Raw genomic sequence first — 22,308 nt, forward strand, 5'->3', positions numbered from 1 at the left:
TCAGAGTGGTGAAGGAAAACAATACCCCTTCCGTTAGGCCCTGTGTTTTGCCTCTATTTACACTGGAGTCTTGACGATTTCCGTTGCCAAAATAAAGGTCTCAGGGACGGGAAGCAAGGAAGGCTGAATTCACATGTTCAGCATTGTCCCATTGGAACTGCAAAGTGGTGAGGTTGAGGGCGACAGCTGGTCTGGCCCACACATAGGCATGTGGAAGATGCTGCCCGGGGCACACGTGGGACTGCTGCCCCCAAAGAAAATTCTAGAAGATGCACCTTTGCTCCCTCCCTTTGCAGAAGCCACAGCCCTCGTTCTGTGGTCTGTGTGTTGCCTGCCCAGCTGCCTTTTCTAAGCAGGATATCCCCAAGAAGGTGAGGGACCTTGGGGCACCCCTCGAGCCCATGTGGTCATGACCATGGAGTCCATTGTATGCTACTCTGGTGACTTGTCCTCCTCACTGTTCAGAGGTCCTTTTGCATGTGGCCCTCACCTCTTCTCTTCGAGCAGAGTTAGAGTCCAGGGCTCCCAGCATGGCTTGGTGTTGGGTTGGCGGCAACCCACACCCCTCTGTGTGCCGGGTTGTTCACACGCCTCAGTGTGCACAGTCAAGTGGCTTCACTGTTCACAGATCAGTGGGGCCAGCACCTGCCTTCCAGGAGAGAAGTAGAACCCAAGGCGGCTGGGCTCCTGGGTAGCAAGAGAGGTCAGGCTCGCTGTTGCTGCCGTGGGCGCGGGCAGCTCTCTCGCAGAGGGCCCTGGAGCTGGGCCTGCAAGCGCACGATGGCTCAGTACACTGGGTGCTGAATTGTGGACGTGAGTTTCGTTTCAGAGCATGGAGGGAAGGGGCAGTGTGAGCAGAGCTGGATTTCCAACAGCTGGAGGCAGGTCAGATGGAGGAGGATGACCCCAGGAGTGCCTGCCTTACGTTTTTCACCGTTTGGGCATCCTCATTATACATTCAGAAAGGATGAACTTGTGTGTGTCCAGAATCTTTCACTTTTAGGGAGTTCCTCTACTTTTACACATGCAGAATTTTAGGAAGAGTGTCCGGAGGTTCATGGAGGCTGGAAACTTTCTCCATGAGGTGAGGATATCGGTGATGAAGCTGGCTGAGGGGTCCCAGAGGAAGGTGGGGGCCTGAGCACAGAGGCAGCACCAGGGCCTCTGACCATCACAGACATGTGACACTAGCTTGTCATCGTGACATGGATTGAGGGCATGTCCCTCAGTGGCAGCACTACCTGTCATCTCTGAAGTCCCTTGGGTCACCCACCTCTGCAGCCCTTGAGGTGTGTACTGGGTCGAATCATGTCCCCCAACATTCAGGTCCACCTGGAGCCCCAGAATGTTGACGTTGTTTGGAAATAGGGTCTTTGCAGCTGTAATTAGTTAAGACCTACTGGAGGAGGGTAGGCCCCGAAGCCAGGGGCTGGTGTTTTCATAAGAAGGCCATGTGAACACACAAGAGACCGAGAGGAGAACACCAGGGAAGATGGAGACAGAGAATGAGCAATGCATCTATGAGCCAAAGAATTGCCAGCAAGAACCAGAAACTGGAAGAAGCAAGGAAGAAGCAGAAGGAACCAACCCTGCCGACACCCAGATTTTGGACATCTAGTCTCCTGAACTGAGAGAATAAATTTCTGTTTTTTTGAAGCCACCCAGTTTGTGTTAATGTATTTCCCTAGGGAAACACACGTATGGTGGTGTCTCAGTATTCGACTTGGATCCGGTTCTCCGCCCGTGTGGACCAGCCTTCCTCATCCTGGCCCGTGGGAAAGGACAGAAATCCCAATGCACAGCCTGAAAGTGTGTCTATAGGTGGCTGGGGTACTGTGGAATGTGGGGGGGGGGACCTAAACTCTCTGGTGAACACTTCTGTTTTTGCTCAGTTCTTTGTCATAGCTGTAGACCAGTCATTCTCAGAATGTGGTCCCTGGAGCAGGAACACGAGCATCACCTAGGAACTCATTAGAAATGCAGTTTTCCAGGCCACACCCAGCCAGGCTGAATCCAGAATTCTGGAGGTGGGGACTAGCCATCTGTCCCTGAAGGCCCTTGAAGTTTATCTGGGGTCCATGCAAGTTTGGGAACAGCGTTGTCGCTGTGGACAAAGCCTGTTGTGTCTCAAGCTTTATTGCATCTTCTGGAAGATGTAAACAGTGTCTGGTGTTATATGACATATTTTTATTTTGCTTCAACACGTTTATCGAGGGTGAATCAGTGGAAGTTCTCTCCGGATGTGGGGCTCTGCCGAGGGCCCAGGGCATTCAGGTTGGAGGCTCCACATGACTGCTTTAGGCTCATCTTCCTTTTCTGTGCCTCCCCCCCATCTCTCTGGTGAGTTTCCAGACTCTGGCTCTGAGGGGCCCTTTCAGTTAGTCTTCCCTGCCTCCTTTGGCATTTCACAGTTCCCTCTATTTGCAGATCTCAGCAGTTTGTTCGAGTATTCCAGCAGGTGTGTTGGAAGCATTCTGCCATGTGCCAAGGACTGGGGGTACCGTGGGGCGCCAGAGAGATGGGGGGCCCCTGCCCTCATAGCTAGGTTTTAGTCTCTGGCGTGGAGATGGGCAAAAAAAGAGCAACCATAAAAAACTACATCAAGCAAATTCTGAAGAGTGCTCTGGAGGGAGTCGTTGAGGTCTGTAAACATCCCTTAAACATCATGGCTGGGAAAGGTTTTTCTAAATGAGAAAGCGGTTAGCCACTTAAGATGGGACATGTGTTTCAGACATCAGGAACCATGTGTCCTGGGGCCCTGGGATGGAAACATGGTGGTTGATGTGTTTAAGGAAGAAAAAGAAGGCGGGGGTAGTTGGACCATGGTGAATGCAGGGCTGGAGGGAGCTCAGGCCCCAGAGTTGGGCAGGGGCTGTAATCCACCAAGCCTTGCAAAACGCAGTGGGCAGTGCCCACTGTCTTGCAGCTGCAGCTGGAAGCCGTGGGAGAGCCACACAGGGGAGCGGTGCTCTGGCTTCTCTTTGAAGGGCCCACTGACATCTGTGTGGCAAGTGGATCGAAGGAGGGCAGGCATGGATGTGGGGAGACATTTGTGAACCCCTTGCCTCCAGGCAAGTATCCTGCCAAGAGACATGGTGGCCTGGCCTCAGGGTGGAGATGGCGAGGGGGTGACGGACTCCAGATGGACTAGAACTGACAGAACTTATGGGGGACTTGGTGGTCCCTCTTGTCATGGAGCTTACCTCCAGTTGGCGAGAGACCTGGATAACCCCCCATCAAGTGTAAGACCGCTGCTGTGGTGCGTGTTGAAGTCTGGAGTTCCTTGGTCCTGTTGCAGCCTGGCATAAGTGCCACAGTGGGTCGGACCCAGCTGTTGGGGGGAAGGCTGGCTCCTGGGGGTGCCCGCCGAACTAAGGTCTGAAGGGTGAGCAGTTAGCGGGGTGCGGAGCACTGAAGCAGACCACAGGACCAGCCCGGGAGTCCTGGAGGAAGCAGACGAAGGGTGGCGTCCGGGGCACGGAGAGTGAGGAGAGTGGGTGAACTCAGGGCCACGCTGGGGATGTTGACTGTCACCGGGAGAGTGCTCCAGAAGCCATCAGAGGGTTTCCATCTGGGGGGAATCATTTCCAAAATTCCGGTTTGGAAATAATGTGCCGCCGCAATGTGGAAGAAGAGGAGATGAGGGGAGCCGCAGGTGGGAGGCAGAGGTCCGCTGCTGGGGGCCGGGGAGGAAAGGAAGTGGCCGCCACTCACGTGAGGGCGGTGGGGATGGGGGTGGGGAGGCGTGGGCAGGGGTTCCACAGGGGTTGAGGACTTGGAGATGAATCGGCTGTGGAGGGTGAGCGAGCTGGGGGCATCCAGGGAAAAGCCCAGGTTTCTAGTGTGAGGACTGATGGAGGGCAGTGCTGTCCCTGGGATAGGGAGGAGGGCAGGGGCACGATCCAATGTGTGAGGTTGAAAAAAATTGTAGGGGCGCCTGGGCGGCTCAGTCAGTTGAGCATCTGCCTTTGGCTCAGATCATGATCCCAGGGTCCTGGGATCGAGCCTCCCGTGTCGGGCTCCCTGCTCAGCGGGGAGTCTGCTTCTCCCTCTGCCTCTACCCTTCCCCCTGCTCGTGCTCTCTCTCGCTGTCTCTCAATAAATAAATCTTTAAAAAAAGAAAAATTGTAGACCCGGAGGTGACTCTCTTTCTTCTCACTCTCTCCGCACCACCCCCCAGCTTATGCTTTTACAAAATTCCCAGACAGTTTGAGGTGGCCTATCTGTAGGGTCAGAAGGAACTTTTTGAGTGAAGATGCATACATTTTCCTTTTTCTTCCGACGTGGAGAAGGATATTTCTGCTTAGAGATGATCTCAAGTTTTATGCTCATTCCCAAGTTCTTTGGCCTAAAAATTCTAATAATTACCTTTTAAGGTAAATGTTGAGCATATCAATTAAAAAAAAAATACCCTAAGTCAGATTTTGTTCACTTAATTTCAGATAAAGACCTGTCATCTCTTTTTATTAAAGAAAAAAATATCCTTGAGTGAGATCCTAAGATTTTGCAAATAATTCCTAGTTCAGCTTGCGCATATTTGCGGCTCTTTACCAGGTGCTGAGGTCCCAGTGATCTGGAACATGGAGGGTGAAGCTACGTTCTCCAGGGGAAAAGGAGCCACCATTTGCCCATCTGCAAGATTGGTCGGCTGCACTAGCTAAACAGGGACTCAGGGTCGGGGTGACTTCGTACTTGCCCTGTGACTCAGAGTAAGGCCACGATGCCGTGTTAATATTTCAGCACAGTTGTATCTTTTTCTTGTTTTATTGGTGGTTTTTCATCATAACGACATGTTTACAGAACATTGACATTCTGAGCTCTGGAGGCATATGGAAATCGCTTCACATCCCAGATCTGCCATTTCCTGGGTGTGACCTTGGGCAGATTCTGTAATCCCCATGGAAGTCCACTCTCATCTATAAAGAGGATGGAAACAGCCCGTAATAATCAGACATCTCACGGTATGACTGCCAAGATTAAGTCCAGTGATTTCTGTAGAGCTCTTAGCACAGTGCCTGGCACATAGTTAGTTCTTGGTAAATATCTGATGCGATTATTACATCCCCTTATACTGTGCTGGTGCTCTGCATATCTTGGAGGGGCAGACCTCACCCTGTAAAGTAGGGAACTTACTTTTCCCGCCAAGTCACGTAGAGCTCAGCAGAGCAGGGATCCTGTCTCCCCAGTGAGACCGTACTTCTGCTACGGTGCTTTATTGCCTTTGATACGTGCATCGTTTTAACCCAACAAGTTTTGTGACCCTTCCTGAGCAAGATATGTTCTGAGAATCCGGGTGTTTCTTGACACTCGTACTGTTTGACACTTTTACTGTCTAAGAATATACCCTGATGTTGATGTCATTTACCGATTCAGCCCATGTTTGACTCTGGATGTGTCAGTGGGGAGCAGCTATGTGGAGATAGAGTAACTACAGCAGACTTTTCTGTTCGGCCCTGTTTGCTCCAAAGGCAAGTGAATAATTGAGGCCAGGCCGACTGGAAGAGATAGGAATGATATATTTCAATCTGGTCGCCCAATCTGGTTATACCCTCCCTGCAAGCTGCATTTCCCCGAGCTGGAAAGGATTTAGCCTGTAGAGCTTATTAAGAGGTGTGACATTCGTTATGTATGACTCTAGTTCTTTTGGAGCCAGGAAAATAAAAGTCAAGACTGGAATATAAGGAAATGGATAAGATACGTGCAGGCTGGTGAAATCTGGGCTAAAAAAAAAAATATTTACACGGGAGTTCAGCTTTGATTTTATATTGTCACAAATTGTTACCAGATGCCTGCATTTCAGACAGACTCCTGAGCTGATCCTAGAGTGTGAGTTGGAAAACAAATCACTTTGCCATTTGGAATGCTGATTGATATTTTAGAAGTTTCTTTTTTTGTCTTCAAAGGAAAAATAATGCATATTCCAGGCCTAGCAAACAGAACTTTTATAAATGGCAATTAACAGAAGATGCCCAAGGGAGGAAGTCTCCAGTTTCTTTTTATAACCCTGGCAAAAGTAATTGAGGTGACATTTTATTAACATTGGCATCTCCCACTTGTGCTGGGAGCTAGCTCAGCCTTGTGTAACTGGGTCCAGAGCTAGGAGTTGCATTTCCATTCCCTTCAAGCTCAGGTCGGAGGAGAAGCACAAGAGCACTTCTATCTGGGGTAGCTGGCCTTGTGTGGTCTCCATGTGGCAGGACCCCAGGCTCATGGGGTGGCTTGTACGTTTTCCCCTATGGTTTAAAAAAAAAAAAAATAGCTTTTAGTTTTGGGTCTTCGGTTTGGACTCAACAGTGTTCCCTTATCCTCCAGGCTGTTTTTCTTGCTGGCATTTGAATGACTCATAAAAATGAATTCTGCATGGCCTGACACCTCTGCCATGTTCCCCAAGTGCTTTCTAAAAGGTGCTGCTGTGTAAGAATAGAGGCTGATTTTCCCATTTTGAGTTGTTGGAGAGTTGCTGGGATGACTGGGCTGGCTGAGTCTGAATTCTGGCTCCACACCTTGGATGCTGTCCGACTCTGGTGAGAATCACTCTCTGAGGCTGAGTCTGGAAAAGAGGAATATCAGATCCGGGTAGTTGGAGGATTGCAGGAATGGAGTGGAGTGAGGTCACTCCGTGGCCTCCAGATGGGCCTTGGTATTTCCTACAGGGGACAAGCCGTAGACTTGTGGAAAATAAGTTCTCAGCACGGTACTGTAAAAAAAAAAAAATCCAGAAATAAATAGACCCCCCCCAAAGTTCAGACCTGTGTTGTTCAAGAGTCACGCAATAGTCCTGTTTCATGAAGTCAAGTCTCCGTGAACACCGAGTTAGCTGCAGACCCGGAGCACTGCCCCGTCGCTCGAGGGGAGGGACAGGGGTGGGCTCCTATGAGCCCTGCTCACATTTTCATCAGTCAGTCGATATATAACCTTGTTTTCTGTGTGTTTCTGGGTGAAGATACCTTACTAGATACTTAACTCATTAACACTGAACTCACAGCCCACAGTCACTCACACCTGAACGAAGCTTCTCTCATACACGTGTTTCTCCCTTGGGCATCTTGCAGCCGTCTTGCACTTAACACTAAATAGCACTTCAGTTCTTTGCCGGGGAAGAGGGGGGGCATTTTCAACAGCAGAATCACCAACAAAAATGCAAAAAATATGGGGCTGAATGTGCATCGAAAGGGACACTTGTTTACGGTATGAGAACGGAGACAGGAAGGCAGAGCCTCACCTTGTCACCTCAGCTGTAAAATTTTCCCTGCCCTGCCCCTGTGCACATGGCCATGAATGACTGCAAAAGCCTGGTAAGTATTTATTTGGGGGGTTACAAATAGATTTTAGCAAGTAAGTGAATTCACAGCTATGGAATCTGCAAAGAAGGAGAATCGACCGTCCTTTTTGCAGGTATTTATTGAGTGCGTGCTGTGTCCTGGTGGCTTTTCAAGAGTCTTGGAAGGGGGGTGTTTTCTGTTTTACAAAGGCCTGCCCCACCTGTTCTTATATTTATTCCTGATAACATCCTTGATAGGGGAAGGTCTGGCTTTGTTTTTTTGACAAAGGAAACCTAGAACCCGAGAGCTGATGTGACTCTGAGGCCCCGCATCCCAACCGAATCTGAGTTTCTGGCTCTGAATGCCGTTTTCTTCGCACCATGCTGGGCAGACAGGCGTAGGTGAGAGATAGGACAAGTGCTTCACACAGTAGAGTTGGAATGTGGACATCGTCTTGTGTGTGTTTTTTTAAAGATTTTATTTATTTATTTGACAGAGAGACACAGCGAGAGAGAGGGAACACAAGCAGGGGGAGTGGGAGAGGGAGAAGCAGGCTTCCCGCCGAGCAGGGAGCCCGATGCGGGGCTGGATCCCAGGACCCTGGGATCATGACCTGAGCCGAAGGCAGATGCTTAACGACTGAGCCACCCAGGCGCCCCTGCTGACATCCTATTTTAATACTGTTTAAAAAGTTACCTTCCTAATAATTTCTCTATGATCTCATTAGATAAAGGTGGCATAGCATTGTGACTAAGAGCATAAATTCTGAGGCCAGACTCCGTTTGGATCCTGGCTTTGCTACTTAATACCTGTGTGACTTGGGGCACTTCATAAGTCAAGAAAAACCTTCCTGACTCTTGGTTTCCTCATTTGTAAAATAAAGATAGTATTAACACTGTGTGGGGTTAATGTGAAAATTATGTGAATTAATTCATATTTAGTGCTTAGGTCTATGCCCGGCACACGGTAACCCTCTGTGTGTTAGCCATGATTATTGGTTAGCAGGATAGGTACTCAGGAAATTCATGTCGAGTCAGTCAACGATGACTCTAAAAATCAGGCAAATGGTAACATATGGTTGTAATTGCATGGCCCAGAGCCAAGAGGAGATTTTGCAATTTTCCAGTCCTTTTGATCCATTTGGGTGACATAGTTCAGACCTGGAAAATCTGTTTTAGAGCTTTATTTATCCAGTTTGTCTGCAAATTAAACAGACTTTTGTCACATCTGTGTCATTTTTGGTGAGTGGACAGCTAATCAGATGAGCAAATATTAGTGGGCACCTGCTGGGTGCCAGGCAACCTGCTGGGTTTAATCTTCCCTGCCTGTGAACATTCAAGTAAGAGAAGACAAGAATGAGATGTCACAAGGCTGAGCATGCTTAAGGCATATAAAGAGCACGGTTCCATGTCACCCTAAAATCTCCCATTTTTATGGCTACTAAAGTGTATTTAAAACTGCCAGGGTTTTTCTCTCCTTCCTTCCGCTGCTCAACATCTGGTAGAGATGTTAGTAAGAGGCAGTTGTGTGCCCCACACGGATGGGGATACCACATTGTGTGGAGGGTCCCCACACGGAAGCCATCCCTGGACACATGAGACCCATACCTTTCTAAACAGACGTCAGGCCGCCAACCCATTTCCTTGGTAATACCTTTTGTGTCACTGGCAGAAAGATAATTGCAAAGGATGGAATCTTATTTCCACATCTGTACAATTACGATGTGGTAGTCATTTGGAAAAAAATCGGTTCTTTCTCTTTTCTCTGGAAGCCCCAGTTTGGGACAGTCAAGTTACTTTCTGCATTTCTCCCCTTCCCCCAGCTCCCCTGCACGCACCCCCCCCCCCTCCACGGACTCAGGTCTAACAAAATTCATCTTTTCTGGGACATGCTTCCGTTAGGAGCAAGGGCATAGGACCCTGGACTGTGAGAGCAATGCAGGTGATTCCTCTTTGCTCTCTAGAAACAGGGTTTGGAACTTTGCAGCCCTGGTTTGGGGGGGGGGGTGCTTTCTGTTATTTGCTTACAAAAAATTGCAGACCTGAAGTCCTATTCGTCCTATCTGATAGTAAACTTTGCTTTGCCTCACCTGCTTGCATTCATGATACGAGCTCATACTATAATATAGAGTTCTCTTGTTTGAAAACTCCTATTAAGAGAAAAGGGCACCTTTCCTATAAGCAAGTGTTTTGTGACACATTTTAAGTAGACCTTTTACCCTAGAATAGTTTCTTCTACTGTACACACTTTTTTATCAGTGAACAAGTGATTCTTTCTTCAGAGTCTGTGTTTACTCAGCCTGGAGGCGACGGTGTGAGATAACACTGCTAAATAGATTCCAGTCAGATGATCCTGGCTGTGTGAGTTTATAAAAGACATCTGTTTAAATTCAAAAATAAATAATTAAAACACATGCACAGACAAAAGGTTGTTACTCCTAGCGAGATTAAAATTAGTCTACTGTGTTACAGAGGTTCTTTATATTTTTCTCCACAGAATTTGAATTTTTTTTCATTTCGTCGAAAGATCTACATAGAGAAAATGACAAAGGTTTAACTTTTTTTTTTTAACTCATTGCCAAGTTAAAAATATTCTCACATGGCAGGTAGGACTCTTTCATGTCTCTGGAGAATTGTAAGGTAATTCTTAATCAGTGGCTCCCTTGAAATTGCCTAAATAAGAGAAGATCTCCCGAGCAATTCTCCCAATCCAAAAAGATGTGTTGATTTTTTTTATTATGTTGTTAATCGCCATACGTTACATCATTAGTTTTTTTATTTTTTAAAGATTTTATTTATTTATTTGACAGAGAGAGACACAGGGAGAGAGGGAACACAAGCAGGCGGAGTGGGAGAGGGAGAAGCAGGCTTCCCCGCTGAGCAGGGAGCCCGATGTGGGACCCGATCCCGGGACCCTGGGATCATGACCTGAGCCGAAGGCAGACGCTTAACGGCTGAGCCACCCAGGCGCCCCACATCATTAGTTTTTTTGATGCAGTGTTCCATGATTCCTTGTTTGCGTATATAACACCCAGTGCTCCATTCAATACGTGCCCTCTTTAATACCCCTCACCAGGCCAACCCATCCCCCCACTCCCCTGCCCTCTAGAACCCTCCGTTTGTTTCTCAGGATTCATCGTCTGTCATGGTTCGTCTCCCATTCCGATTTCCCCCCCCTTCATTCTTCCCCTCAAGATGCGTTGATTTTTAAATAGGGGTTTTGGTGATGGATTACTAGAGTCTTGAATGAGACATGGGAAAAGACACAGGCAAAGTCATCTTCCAGTTTTCTTTTGCAAGCCCTCTGCCCCGGGCGTGGGGCCAGGCACACGGTGCACCGTGTAGGGGACGCCACCCTGCTGTTTGCTGTCCTGAGTGCTGCGGTGGCGGCCGGTCTGTCCAGTCGGCCCTTCCTAGAGGGACTTCCGCCCATCTCTTGTCTGCAGTCAGCAGAGGGCCCAGGGTTGGGGGGATGTGCTCCCAGGCATTTCCCCAGATGGTCCCCAAACATGCTTTGCAGGGGCCCTGTGTTCTGTCAGGTCTTCATCCTGAGACTCCCTTGTCGGTGAAAGCCCCTTCTTCTTCTTCTTTTTATATTTTTAAAGATTTTATTTTTAAGTAATCTCTACACCTGCTGGAACGCCCAACCCTGAGATCAAGAGTTGCTTGTTCCACTATCTGAGCTGGCCAGCCAGCCATCCCGGTGCAGGCCCTGCTAAACGCCAACTGGCCTGTGGACTGTGATAAAAATTTTGCTTTGAAAAATGGGAGAAAAACAACCCAAGACCAACTCTCACTTTATCCGTTACGTTTCGCCTCTGCACTTTCTGATAAAACACTTCACTGATGCTTTTTGGGAATCTATGTGTCAGAAAAGCTAGATCTAAATCATTGAAGCGTTCAAAATGAGCGACAGAACATGAATCCAATCACCTGTCATCCCGTTACTGCTAACACTTTGGTGTGACTCCTAGGATGGGGTTCCATTTGTCTTCCACTGTCCATGCCCTGTTTGTCGGGTCTGAGCTCTGTGACAGGGACTAGAGCAGGCACAGGCCACGGACACAGACTCTGCTCTCACAGTTTGAGGACTTGTGCACGGGCTGGTGCCTGCATACGTGTGCACTCACTTTTTAAGTGGTATCATGCTTTACGTGTTTGTGAATTGCTTTTTTCTTTTTCATTTAAGGTGAAAAAACAACCACATTTGTAAAGTATCAGGAAGACTCTAAAAAAAATTGTGATAAATCGTTTGCAAGCAAATTTGTATCATCTAGATAATCACTTCTAACGATTGCTGGGTGGGTTAACGTTCTTTTAAAAGCAAGATATTGTTAGCTTAGATAGCCAGCTGCTTAATGTCCTGCTGTCCTTCCAGATACTTAGGCCGCATAAGGGAGGCATGTACCTGACATTTGTTTTCCTTAGGCTCATTTTTTCAGGAATGTCTATTGCGTAAGCATATTTGCTGGGGGCTGGGCATAAGGGATTGAACAAAATGTCATTGGTTCTCACCCTCAGGGAACTTAAGAGCTCTGGACAGGATGCAGACAATTAAGAGAAGTAAGTAAGTAAGTACAAATATGGGTATAAGATGTGATAAGTGCCCTGGAAGAAGAGAACGTGGGCTGTGCGAGAGATTAATGGAGGAGGGAGAACAGCTTCCACTGGGTAGAGTCAAGGAAGGCTTCTTGAAGGAGGTATCTTCAACAGCTGGAAGAGAAGCTACCAGTACGGGAGGAGTGGATGGGAAAGAGTTAAGGACAGCAGAGGGAACAATGACATGTTCCAAGGCCATGTGGCTAGGAAGATCCCATTTGGGGGAAGAAATGCAAGAAGGTCAGTGTGGCTGAGAATTATAGCGTCAGGGGGAGAGATGGGCTAGGCTTCTTGTGCCTTACGGGTTTCCTGAACGGGTTTGTCGTTTCTTCTTAGTGCCGTGGGAGACACTCAATGGGTTTGAAGCCCAGAGCCGCCAGGTCCAGTTACTTCACATTGGCTACCCAGGAGATGGGGAGATGAGCCATGATCAGGCTGGGGAACCAGGGTTCAAGGTTTATTTCAGAAATAAACGAGGCAGTACTTATTGCTGCTGAATGTGGATGTGTTGGGGAGGGGAGTCAAAGATGAGTCCTGGGTTTGTGACTTGGCTTCTTGGTACCAGAAACTGAGGGGGGGGCAGCTCAAGGGGGACTGGTTTAATGGGAGAGGAAGAAGTTGAGTTTGGTGCATGAAGTCCGAGCTGCCGTGAGAATGCCACGTGGAGGTTTAAGGAAGGCAGAGGGGCCCACAGGGGCCGGGGGCTCCAAAGGGAGGCAGGTTGGGGAAACAGATTTTGGCATCATCAGCAGGTGTTCAGGGCGAAGGGAGACGGTGGACTCCCCAGGGAGGAGGTGTAGAGAGAGGTCAGAGTGATTAGCTCATCTAAGATCCCAGGGCTGAGAAGTTACAGAGCTGGCGTTTGAGCCCAGATGGCCAGGTTACCGAGTCTGGGTTCTTCTCTGGAATGCCGTGCTGCCCTCGGAGCTCTGCAGCCACCTGCGGGGTCTTTCATTGCACTGCTTTGGACAAACCAGCGTTACAAGGAAGTGGAATTGTTTCAGAAACTTTCTGTCGCCTGGAGCACCACTCTCTCTGGAAGCGACTAATGGCTCTTTCAGCTCTGTTTGAATATGAAGATGATTTCGGATATGAACGCCTAATTTCACCTTGCAAGCTAGGGTAAGGCTGTCTCCCTTTAGCCCATGACTGTGTTGTTGTTGGCCAGGCCCCCCACTCCCCAGGTCGACACAGTCCAGTGTCATCATCACGATGGCCTGTGGCGAATGTGCCGCCTGACCTCCCGGGCCCCCACATCAGCCAGCAGCGCGGGCCAGTGCATGGGCCATGTGTGGGCTGTGTGTTTTCCGGTGTATTTTTTTTTTTTAAGCATCTCTCCCTGAGTGTCCAGTTGCAGAAGCGGGAATGAGATTCTTTTCCCGTGTTAGGTTTAACTACAGACCAGCCTCTGCTGGGAGACAGGGGTCATGTTGGGAAAAGTTGGGTTTCTGTGTATCAGAAATTGCTCCTTGCATCCGTAAACCGAACTGAACAGGGAGTGTAAACCCACATGCCTAAGCTTTATATAACATCGAATTTACCGTCTTAGCCATTTGTAAGCATACAGGTCAGTGATATTAAGTACATTCACATTGTTTTGTGGTTAATCACCAAAACTCTTTTCATCTTGGGAGACTCTTAACTCTGTACCCATTAAATAATAACTCCCCATCGCCCCTTCTCCCCAGCCCTGGAAAACCGCAATTCTGCTATCTCTGAATTTGCCTGTTCTGGGTGTCCCATATAAGTGGAATCATACAGTATTTGCCTTTTTTTTTTTTTCTTCTTAAGCTAGAGAGTAAGAGCGGGTGGAGGGGTAAAGGGAGAGGGAAAGAGAGACTCTCCAGCGGGGCTTGACCTCATGACCCTGAGATCATGACCTGAGCCGAAATCAAGAGTTGGTTGCTTACCTGACTGAGCCACCCAGGCACCCCTAGTATTTGCCTTTTATAACCGGCTTCTTTCTTTTTTTAAAGATTTTATTTATTTATTTGACAGAGAGAGACACAGTGAGAGAGGGAAAACAAGCAGGGGGGAGTGGGAGAGGGAGAAGCAGACTTCCCGCGGAGCAGGGAGCCCGATGTGGGACTCGATCCCAGGACCCTGGGACCATGACCTGAGCTGAAGGCAAGACGCTTAACGACTGAGCCACCCAGGCGCCCTATAACTGGCTTATTTCATTCAGCATAAAGGCCATCCATGTTGTGCATATGTTAGAATCTCCTTCCTTTTTAAGGCTGAATTATATTCCATTGTGTATATTTTCCACATTTTGCTTATCCATTCATACGTTGACGGACATTCCCATTGTTTCTACTTTTTGGCTTTTGTGAATACTGCTATGAATGTGTATAAATCACACTCAAGATTTTGTTCTGTTTTTCCCCCACCCATCTAGAAGCAATCTCTCATAAGGGGTGATTTACAAAGGGAAGGGGAAGCTTAGTTTGAATGCAATGATTCCTCATCAGACTTGGTGCCTGAAAGTTCACATTTCAAGGGAAGTGACTGATTGCCTGTCTACTGGAAAGAAGCAATTCTAGGGATTTTTTTTCATGTGTGTGCAAGCAACTGGCTCAGAAATTAATCCTAATGGGCTGTCTTATCAACCTTTTATTTCTTGCCCGTTCTCCCTATTTTTTTCAGTAATGGCTCCAATTGATACTTTAATCCTACCCAGAATACCATAACAGTACATATTTATATCTTTCTAAATAACATGGATACCTCATTTCCCAAACTACATTTGTTTTTGTTTTGTTTTGTTTTTTCTGGCAAGAAAAAGGAATACCTGTGTGAGACATTTAGAAGAAGCAGAAATTCAAACTACCCGTAAACCCACCACCTGGAGATGACCAGGTAATGTTTTGGTGTAGGACACGTGCACACATGGACCAATTATTATCTGTTACGGTATATATATATATATATATATATATATATATATATATATATATGTATGTATACACACACACACACACACACACACACATAAAATATATTCTATCTTTTTGAATACTAGAGCCCAAACTGCACATACCGTTCTGTAAGTTTCCTTTTATCACTGAGTAAGACATTGTGAACACTCTCCCTTGTCACGAAACCATACCCTGCATGGGACTCTTGCTGCCTGCATAGCACTCCGTTCTCAGAAACGGAGTGGGTTCTCTCCCTGGTGCCTCCTCCAGAGTCAGGTGTCCCGCGGGTTCTGTGTTGAGCATGAGTTCTCTGCTGAAGATCTTAATGGAGGTGGAAGTGTGGCATTCCCCTCATTTTACGGTAGAAAAAAAAAAGGAGAAGTTAGCTCCAAACGACTTAACCAGGACGGGGGAAGCTGGAAATAGAAACCAGAGCGCTCATTCACTGCCTGGTGGCTCGAGTCAGTCCATAAAACTAATCTCGAGATCACTATCAGCGGAAATTATTTTCCCTAATCTCCTGGGAGTATGCTTTTAATATTTTATGTTTGCTTAATGGTAATTTCAATTCCATGTCTTTTTTTTTTTTTTTTTTTTACTTAAAAAAAAAAAATGAAAACTTTCCAGACTTGTTTGGGAGACTCGGGGATGTTTCCTCTCACATGGCTGGAAACCTGTGTGCACCTGGGACTGTCCCCCCAACACCCTCACTGCGAATCCTCAGGCCAGCAGCAGGCCAATTTTTTCAAAAGCTGTTTGGAGATTCAGGGTCTGTTTTATTTACCAGATGCCTCCCTTTTTGTGCTTTTATTGGCTCTTTCAAAATACTAGCCCTTAAAAGGCTAGCAAGGTGCCATCCATATGGAAATCATATTGGTTAGATTCTGTTGGTCGTGATTTGGATAGTGTTAATTTGGTGCTAATTGTTTTGGGGGGTTTTGAGGTGCTGATTATTTTGGTTTGTTCAGTCATTTAACAGGTAGTTATTGTGCACCTAAGGTGTGTTAGTCCTGGACTTAGGGACCTGTGAATCACTTAGGAGAGCCAGACAAGAACATCCACCAGACCGTGCAGGGCTGCAATGACGGAGCACTGCTCAGGATGCCATGGGAGCAAGGAGAGGCTCTGCAGAGAGGGGCAAGAGGAAGGAGGGAAGGGGCCATTCCAAACCAGAACCCCTGTAGCCCAAGGTATGCCCTGGGGGAGCTTAGCAGGCAGCTTTGCCTCCTTGGAGGGGAGGGTGTGTCTGGGGGGCGTGGAAGGATACCTGAGCCTGCAAGGGCTTGTACCCTTCCGTCAATTCTCACACTTAGAAGCAACGGGCCGTTTCCCATAAACACCGTAGAGCTGAGCTGAGCTGGCAACTCTCTGGGTGACACTCGTGGCTGTGTGGGCAATTCAGATGGTGGCAGCTCCTGGGACTCCCTCTGCCCTTTCACACCTGAGGCCCCTCAGGGTCACCCAGGGGCAACCCCTGAGGTATCTGATGGAACTGATACCAGTTTGCCTTTTAAAAGTAAAAAAAGCAAAACAAAACAGGCTTGGAACTCAAACAGGTATTTGCCCACTTGCGCTCACGCTCACGGCAGCATTATTCACAACAGCCGAAGCAGCCCACATATCCATCAGCGGATGAATGTCTCAGCCCAGTAGCGATGTATATGACTATTCAGTCTTTAAAAGGAAGGGAATTCTGACGCATGCACAATGTGGATGGACTTTGAGGACATTGTGCTAAGTGAAATAGGCCAGACACAAAAGTACAAGTGTTGAATGATTCCAGTTACGTGAAGTACCTAAAGTAATCAAAATCACAGAGAGAAAATAGGATGGTGGTTGCCTGTGGGGAGGAAAACTAGGAAGTTAGTATTTAATAAGAGGATTGTGTTTCAGTGTGGGATGAAAAATTTCTAGAGATGGATGGTGCTAATGGTGGTGCAACAATTTGAATATACTTAATGCCACTAAATTGTGCACTTAAAAATGGTTAAAATGGCAATTTTATGTTATGCATGTTTTATCACAATAAAAAAAAATTTAATGGCAGAAAAAAGCAAAGCATAGGGGCACCTGGGTGGCGCAGTCGGTTGGGCGGCCAACTCTTGGTTTCGGCTCAGGTCATGATCTCAGGGTCATGGGATCGAGCCCCATGTCGGGCTCCATGCTCAGCTTAGCACAGAGTCTGCTTGAGACTCTCGCTCCCTCTGCCCCTCCCCCCACTCGCTTGCATGCTCTCTCTCAAATACAAAAAAATACATCTTTCGGGCCCCTGCTCAGTGGGGAGCCTGCTTCTCCCTCTCTCCCTGTTCATGCTCGCGCTCTCTCTCTCTCTCTCTCTCTCTCTCTGTATCTCTGTGTCTCAAATGAATAAATAAAAATCTTTAAAAAAAAGAAGAAAAGCAAGCAAGGCATAGAGCTCCAGGCCAGGGCTGACTATTGAGCCTGCAAGAGGAGTCCCTTGGCCCCTCCGCTTCTTTCCTCAGGAGGAGCTCCCCCCCGCCCCCACTGCCTCCCGTGATGAGGACGAGGGCACGGCCCTCCATGGGGCAGAAGAGCAGTCAGATATTTGCACATGCCCATCTGTGCTGGAGGGATCCCCCCACAGGTCCCCATGATGCAGGGTCTCCACTGGGCCCCAGTCACCTAAAGACCTGGTCCTATGGTTAAATACATTAAGCCTGTCATGTCAGACCTTTTACAAAGAACCTGCCTAGTCTGTGAGGAAAACACAGTTCTGTTAATGGAGCCTTAGAGTTCCAAGAGCAAAGCTTGCCGTGTGGCCCAATCCAAGGTTCCAAAGTTAATTTTTTTTTAGTTTTTAAATTTTTATTATTATTTTATTTATTTATTTTTTATTTGACAGAGAGAGACTGAGAGAGGGAAGACAAGCAGGGGGAGTGGGAGAGGGAGAAGCAGGCTCTCTGCCGAGCAGGGAGCCCGATGTGGGGCTCGATCCCAGGACCCCGGGATCATGACCCTAGCTGAAGGCAGACGCTTAACGACTGAGCCACCCAGGCGCCCCAAAGTTAATTTTTTTTTAACGTAAAACATTTAATTTAAAAATGTTGACACTAGGGCGCCTGGGTGGCTCAGTTGGTTGGGCGACTGCCTTCGGCTCAGGTCATGATCCTGGAGTCCTGGGATCGAGTCCCACATCGGGCTCCCTGCTCAGCGGGGAGTCTGCTTCTCCCTCTGGCCCTCCCCCCTCTCGTGCTCTCTATCTCTCATTCTCTTTCTCTCAAATAAATAAATAAAATCTTTAAAAAAAATAAAAATGTTGACACTACAATATATAAAAATAACTATTATAAATGCACATAGTGTATTCTATCACTACCATGTTTACTTTTTTTTTTTTTTTTTAAGGAAACTGTAACTGTAAGCTACACTGTGGTTAAGACTTGTTATCTTCACCCTTGAAAAAGCCCACATTCTAGCACAGTGATGTATGGTCAGACTTAACAGCCCCAATGGTTAAACCCTTGAATCAAGTCATAACCAGTTTTATTGCAAAAGGACCCTGTACACATTTATCAGTTCTAGTACTTTAATAGCTACCCAACAAGTCATTCACATACAGAAACATGCATCATGAGACCCGTCCCTTCTGCATCTTAGCAACTTGGCTCCTCCTGAGCAATAGTACTCACATCACCGAGGCCTGTGAAGAGTCACTTTTCACAGTCGTCCTGAGCCGGAGGGAAAGACGGAGTGATTCAAGTACAAATGCAACATATTATAAACAGTTTCTTACCAAAAAAAAGTTACAAATTAAACGAAAATATTTTACAGAATACTACAAAACACCATAAAAACTGCCTTCACTTAAGCTTCCCCCTCCCGTATCCAGTGAGCCAACTAGATGTCTTTGGGTACGATGGTGATGCTCAGCCTGGATGGAACCTAGATTAGGATCTTCAAAGAAGCCCACCAGCCGCACTTCACTGGCCTCCAGAAGCGAGGCAATGGCGGCACCCCGAAACTTCAGATGGGTTTTGAAATCCTGAGTAATCTCCCTCACCAACCTCTGGAAAGGCAGCTTCTGGATCAGATGCTCAGGCTTGGTGGATTTCTGGTAACCATGGATCTCCTGAAGTGCTACGGTCCCAGACCTGTGGCCGTGGGGATTTTTCCCCACTGGTAGAGGGGGTGCTTTTCCCGGGGGCTTTGGTGGTCAGCTCTTTGCAGGGTGCTTTCCCAGCTGTGGATCTGTAGGCAGTCTGCATGGCTCGGGCCATTTTCTCTTCTTTTCTTTTCTTTTTTAAAGATTTTATTTATGAAAGAGAGACGTGGGAGGGGGCGAGGAGAGGGACAAGTGGACTCTGCCCTGAGCGAGGAGCCTGACTCGGGGCTCGATCCCCTGACCCTGAGATCATGATCTGAGCTGAAACCAAGAGCTGGATGCTCAACCGACTGAGCCACCCGGGCGCCCCTGGGGCCATTTTCTTTTACCCCATGCCGAAGTCTTAGACCGCTTGTCCAACCGCCGCTCTGCTCCTGCTGCCCCATGAATAGCTGCAGTCACCAAGCAAAGGAAAGATCTCCAATGAACAAACAAACTGCTGTGTGCTCCAAAGTTAATTTTTTATTATTTAAAAAAAACTTTTTTAAAGATTTTATTTATTTGTCAGAGAGAGAGAGCACAAGCAGGGAGAGTGGGAGAGGGAGAAGCAGGCTCCCCGCTGAGCAGGGAGCCCGATGCGGGGCTCAGTCCCAGGACCCTGGGATCATGACCTGAGCCGAAGGCAGACGCTTAACCAACTGAGCCACCCAGGCGTCCCCGGAGTTAATTTTTAAAAAACCATCATCCCTCCCCAGTTGGGTGAAACTTTATTTTTTTGGCAAAATAGCTCTCACTGGAAAATAAACTTTGAAGTTGTTTGAAGCTAGAAGAGCTTCCTTTCAAAGGTAGCAGAGACAGAAAGAGCTTCACTTGTTTTGAAACAAACTTCTGGAGAACTCCTCAGAATTTGCAAGGACTGTGGGACAGGTGTGTTGCTCCCATAGGTAGTGAGGGGGCTTGAAGTGGTGTGTGACCTGCAGAGGCTCTCCAGAGACTCCTTCAAAATCCCGTTGGTTTTCCCCTTATTGGAGCCAGCCACCTGTGGGGCCACAGGGGGCCTCAGAGTAGGTGGCTCCTTCCCAGGCTTGGCGGTGGCCCTGAGTGGGTCAGCAAGCCCTGCAGGAGGGAGGAATCACTGAGCAGCCCTCTGTCCTTCCCAGTTCCCCTCTGGAAGACAGCCCCATTCCTTCTGTAAGAGACACTTGTTGTGAGCTGTAGTTCTGGAAAAGGCGAGATGCAAGAATGAATCTCCCTTTGCAAAGTGCCACCTCAGACTGTGTCGTATAGACATTTCCCCATTCCTTACCTACCACCTTCTGGCTCTGTGCCCTTGGGCAAGTTATACACCATGTTGGGACCTCAGTTTCTCCATCTGTAAAATGGAAGTCAGTAGGACCTACCTTGCAGGGGTGTTGTGAGAAGTAAACACAGAGATATCTGTAAAGCCTTTAGCAGAAGGTTGCCTGGGTGACTCAGTCGGTTAAGCATTTGCCTTCGGCTCAGGTCATGATCCCAGGGTCCTGGATCGAGTCCCGCATCGGGCTCCTTGCTCAGCAGGGGGCTCTGCTTCTCCTTCTGCCTCTGCCACTCCCCCCTGCCCGTGCACTCTCTCAAATGTTTAAAAAAAAAAAAAAAGCCTTTAGCAGAGTGCTTAGTACAGAATGTTCACAAAATGAAATATAAATGTGTAACCAGGGCCTGCCGGCTTTTTGATCTGGTGTGATGTTCCTCCTGAGAGCCTCAGTGCTGTTGGAAGGAATATCTGAGCACACACAGGATGACTGTCCCCTTTCTCCCACACCTTCGCTCTGCGCCTCTGGAGGGTTGGATGGCAGGGACGCTTCTGAGCTTTATGCTCAGTGTTCTGGGTTCCAAGACCACACACCCAAGGCTTCTCAGGCAGCATGTTGATGGGCATTGGGTCCCTTGATGCCCGCATGCTTTTTATTAGTCTAAAAGCAGAAGCCAAAGCCAGGCTGCTGGGTTTTCTATGAACCTGGGAAAATGGGCTGTTGATGATTATAAGGCATTAAATCTTAGAGCCAATTTAGTAGGCACAGACCAGCCTCAGAGCGAGCCTCACCTGTCCTGATGCTTGACAAGCTTCAATTTCAAAGGACACATGTCAGAATCCAGGAACAGAATGTCTCAGACTGAGCAGGGAGCAAGGACAAATTGGAGGGGTGTTTTGTGTTGGTAAGGTTAAAACCTTTGTTCATATGTGTTGGCTGCAAAGAAGGTGAGGGTTTGCTCTTCCCTTCAGGGATGACCAGATAGTGTCATCCATGATTGGAGGCTGGTGGGCTTTGCCAGCACATGACCTGGGCAGCTGGGTGGTGCGAGGTCTCCTCCCCTGGATTAGTGATCTCCTGGGTCTTTCCCAGCGCTGACACCCAGGAGGCCTTCCCTGGTTTGCTCCTCCTTGCTCTCACCTCGAACACACCTTTTGGTGCACTCTCCACTTTTGTAATTCTGTCTTAATGGGTCTCCCCACCAGATTGTTCTTGGAGGCAGGCATCGTGCTCTTTGCAGCCTTGCTTCCCCAGCACCTCGTCACGGGTGTGTAATGCGTGATGGCTGAATGGCTGAATGCACACATGGTGTATCATTCTGGTGAGCTTTGTCCCACGTGGCAAGGGGAAGTTTCCTGCGCACTGAGCCTTCCCGTGGTATATATCCTCCTGTCAGCCCTGCATGCCTTCACTTATGCCTCTATTTCTTGGTAGAGCTTTACAACGTCTTTCTGTTTTGTTACTATTTGACTTTTGACAGATCAAGGTGTTATTATTTTTCCTTGCGATTTTTAGAAATCTACTCAGTTTTCAAAGAGGGCTCTCACTTCTAGTCTGGTGTCGCTTTGACTGTCATCCCTCAGTTTCTCCCCAGATGGCTGCCACCCCCTGGAACCCCAACTCCCTGGGCCTGGCCCCCATCAGGCACCCACCCACCACATGGGCCTTCGCTGGAGTTCTGGTTCCCTACAACTGCGTTGGCCTTGTGTCCGTGACAAAGAGGCATAGCTCAGAGCTCACCTGCATCCCAAGACTTCTGACTAAAGTCTTGAAGGTTGTTTGTTTTTAAGATTTTATTTATTTGAGAAAGGGAGTGTGAGCGTGGGGTAGGGTGCAGAGGGAGAAGGAGAGAGAGAATCTTAAGCAGGCTCCATGCCCAGCACGGAGCCTGATGTGGGGCTCGATGTCATAACCCTGAGGTCATGATCTGAGCTGAAATCAAGAGTCGGACCCTTAACCAGCTCTGCCACCCAGGCGCCCCAAAGTCTTGACATTTTAGAACTTTGTTTGCCCTGTCTCCGTACAAGGTCATGAGTCACCCAGAACGGGGGCTGAGTCAGCGTTTCTTCACTCTTCTTTGTATCCCTGATGCCCGGGACCGTTGAGTACTTGTGTGTATTGTGGTGACAGTAATAACAAGGGTAATGCCGTCTCACTTAGCGTCACATAATAGTG

General features: G+C 48.0%; 1 protein-coding gene across 4 annotated transcripts in view; it reads left to right on the top strand.

The window, feature by feature from the left end:
- Positions 1–22,308, top strand: part of CABLES1 (Cdk5 and Abl enzyme substrate 1) — a 112,131-nt gene that overhangs the window by 11,899 nt on the left and 77,924 nt on the right. Inside the window, exon 1 of one of the 4 annotated variants that reach the window (XM_027576366.2) lies at positions 12,889–12,982. The exons of the other annotated variants lie outside the window; for them this stretch is intronic. Coding sequence (XP_027432167.1) covers positions 12,909–12,982 — 74 coding nt within the window. The 5' untranslated portion in view covers positions 12,889–12,908. Of the gene's footprint in view, positions 1–12,888; positions 12,983–22,308 lie in introns of those variants that run through there. 4 annotated transcript variants of the gene reach the window in all.

The sequence above is a fragment of the Zalophus californianus genome, chromosome 14 (assembly GCF_009762305.2).
Source record: "Zalophus californianus isolate mZalCal1 chromosome 14, mZalCal1.pri.v2, whole genome shotgun sequence".
Lineage (NCBI taxonomy): Eukaryota > Metazoa > Chordata > Mammalia > Carnivora > Otariidae > Zalophus > Zalophus californianus.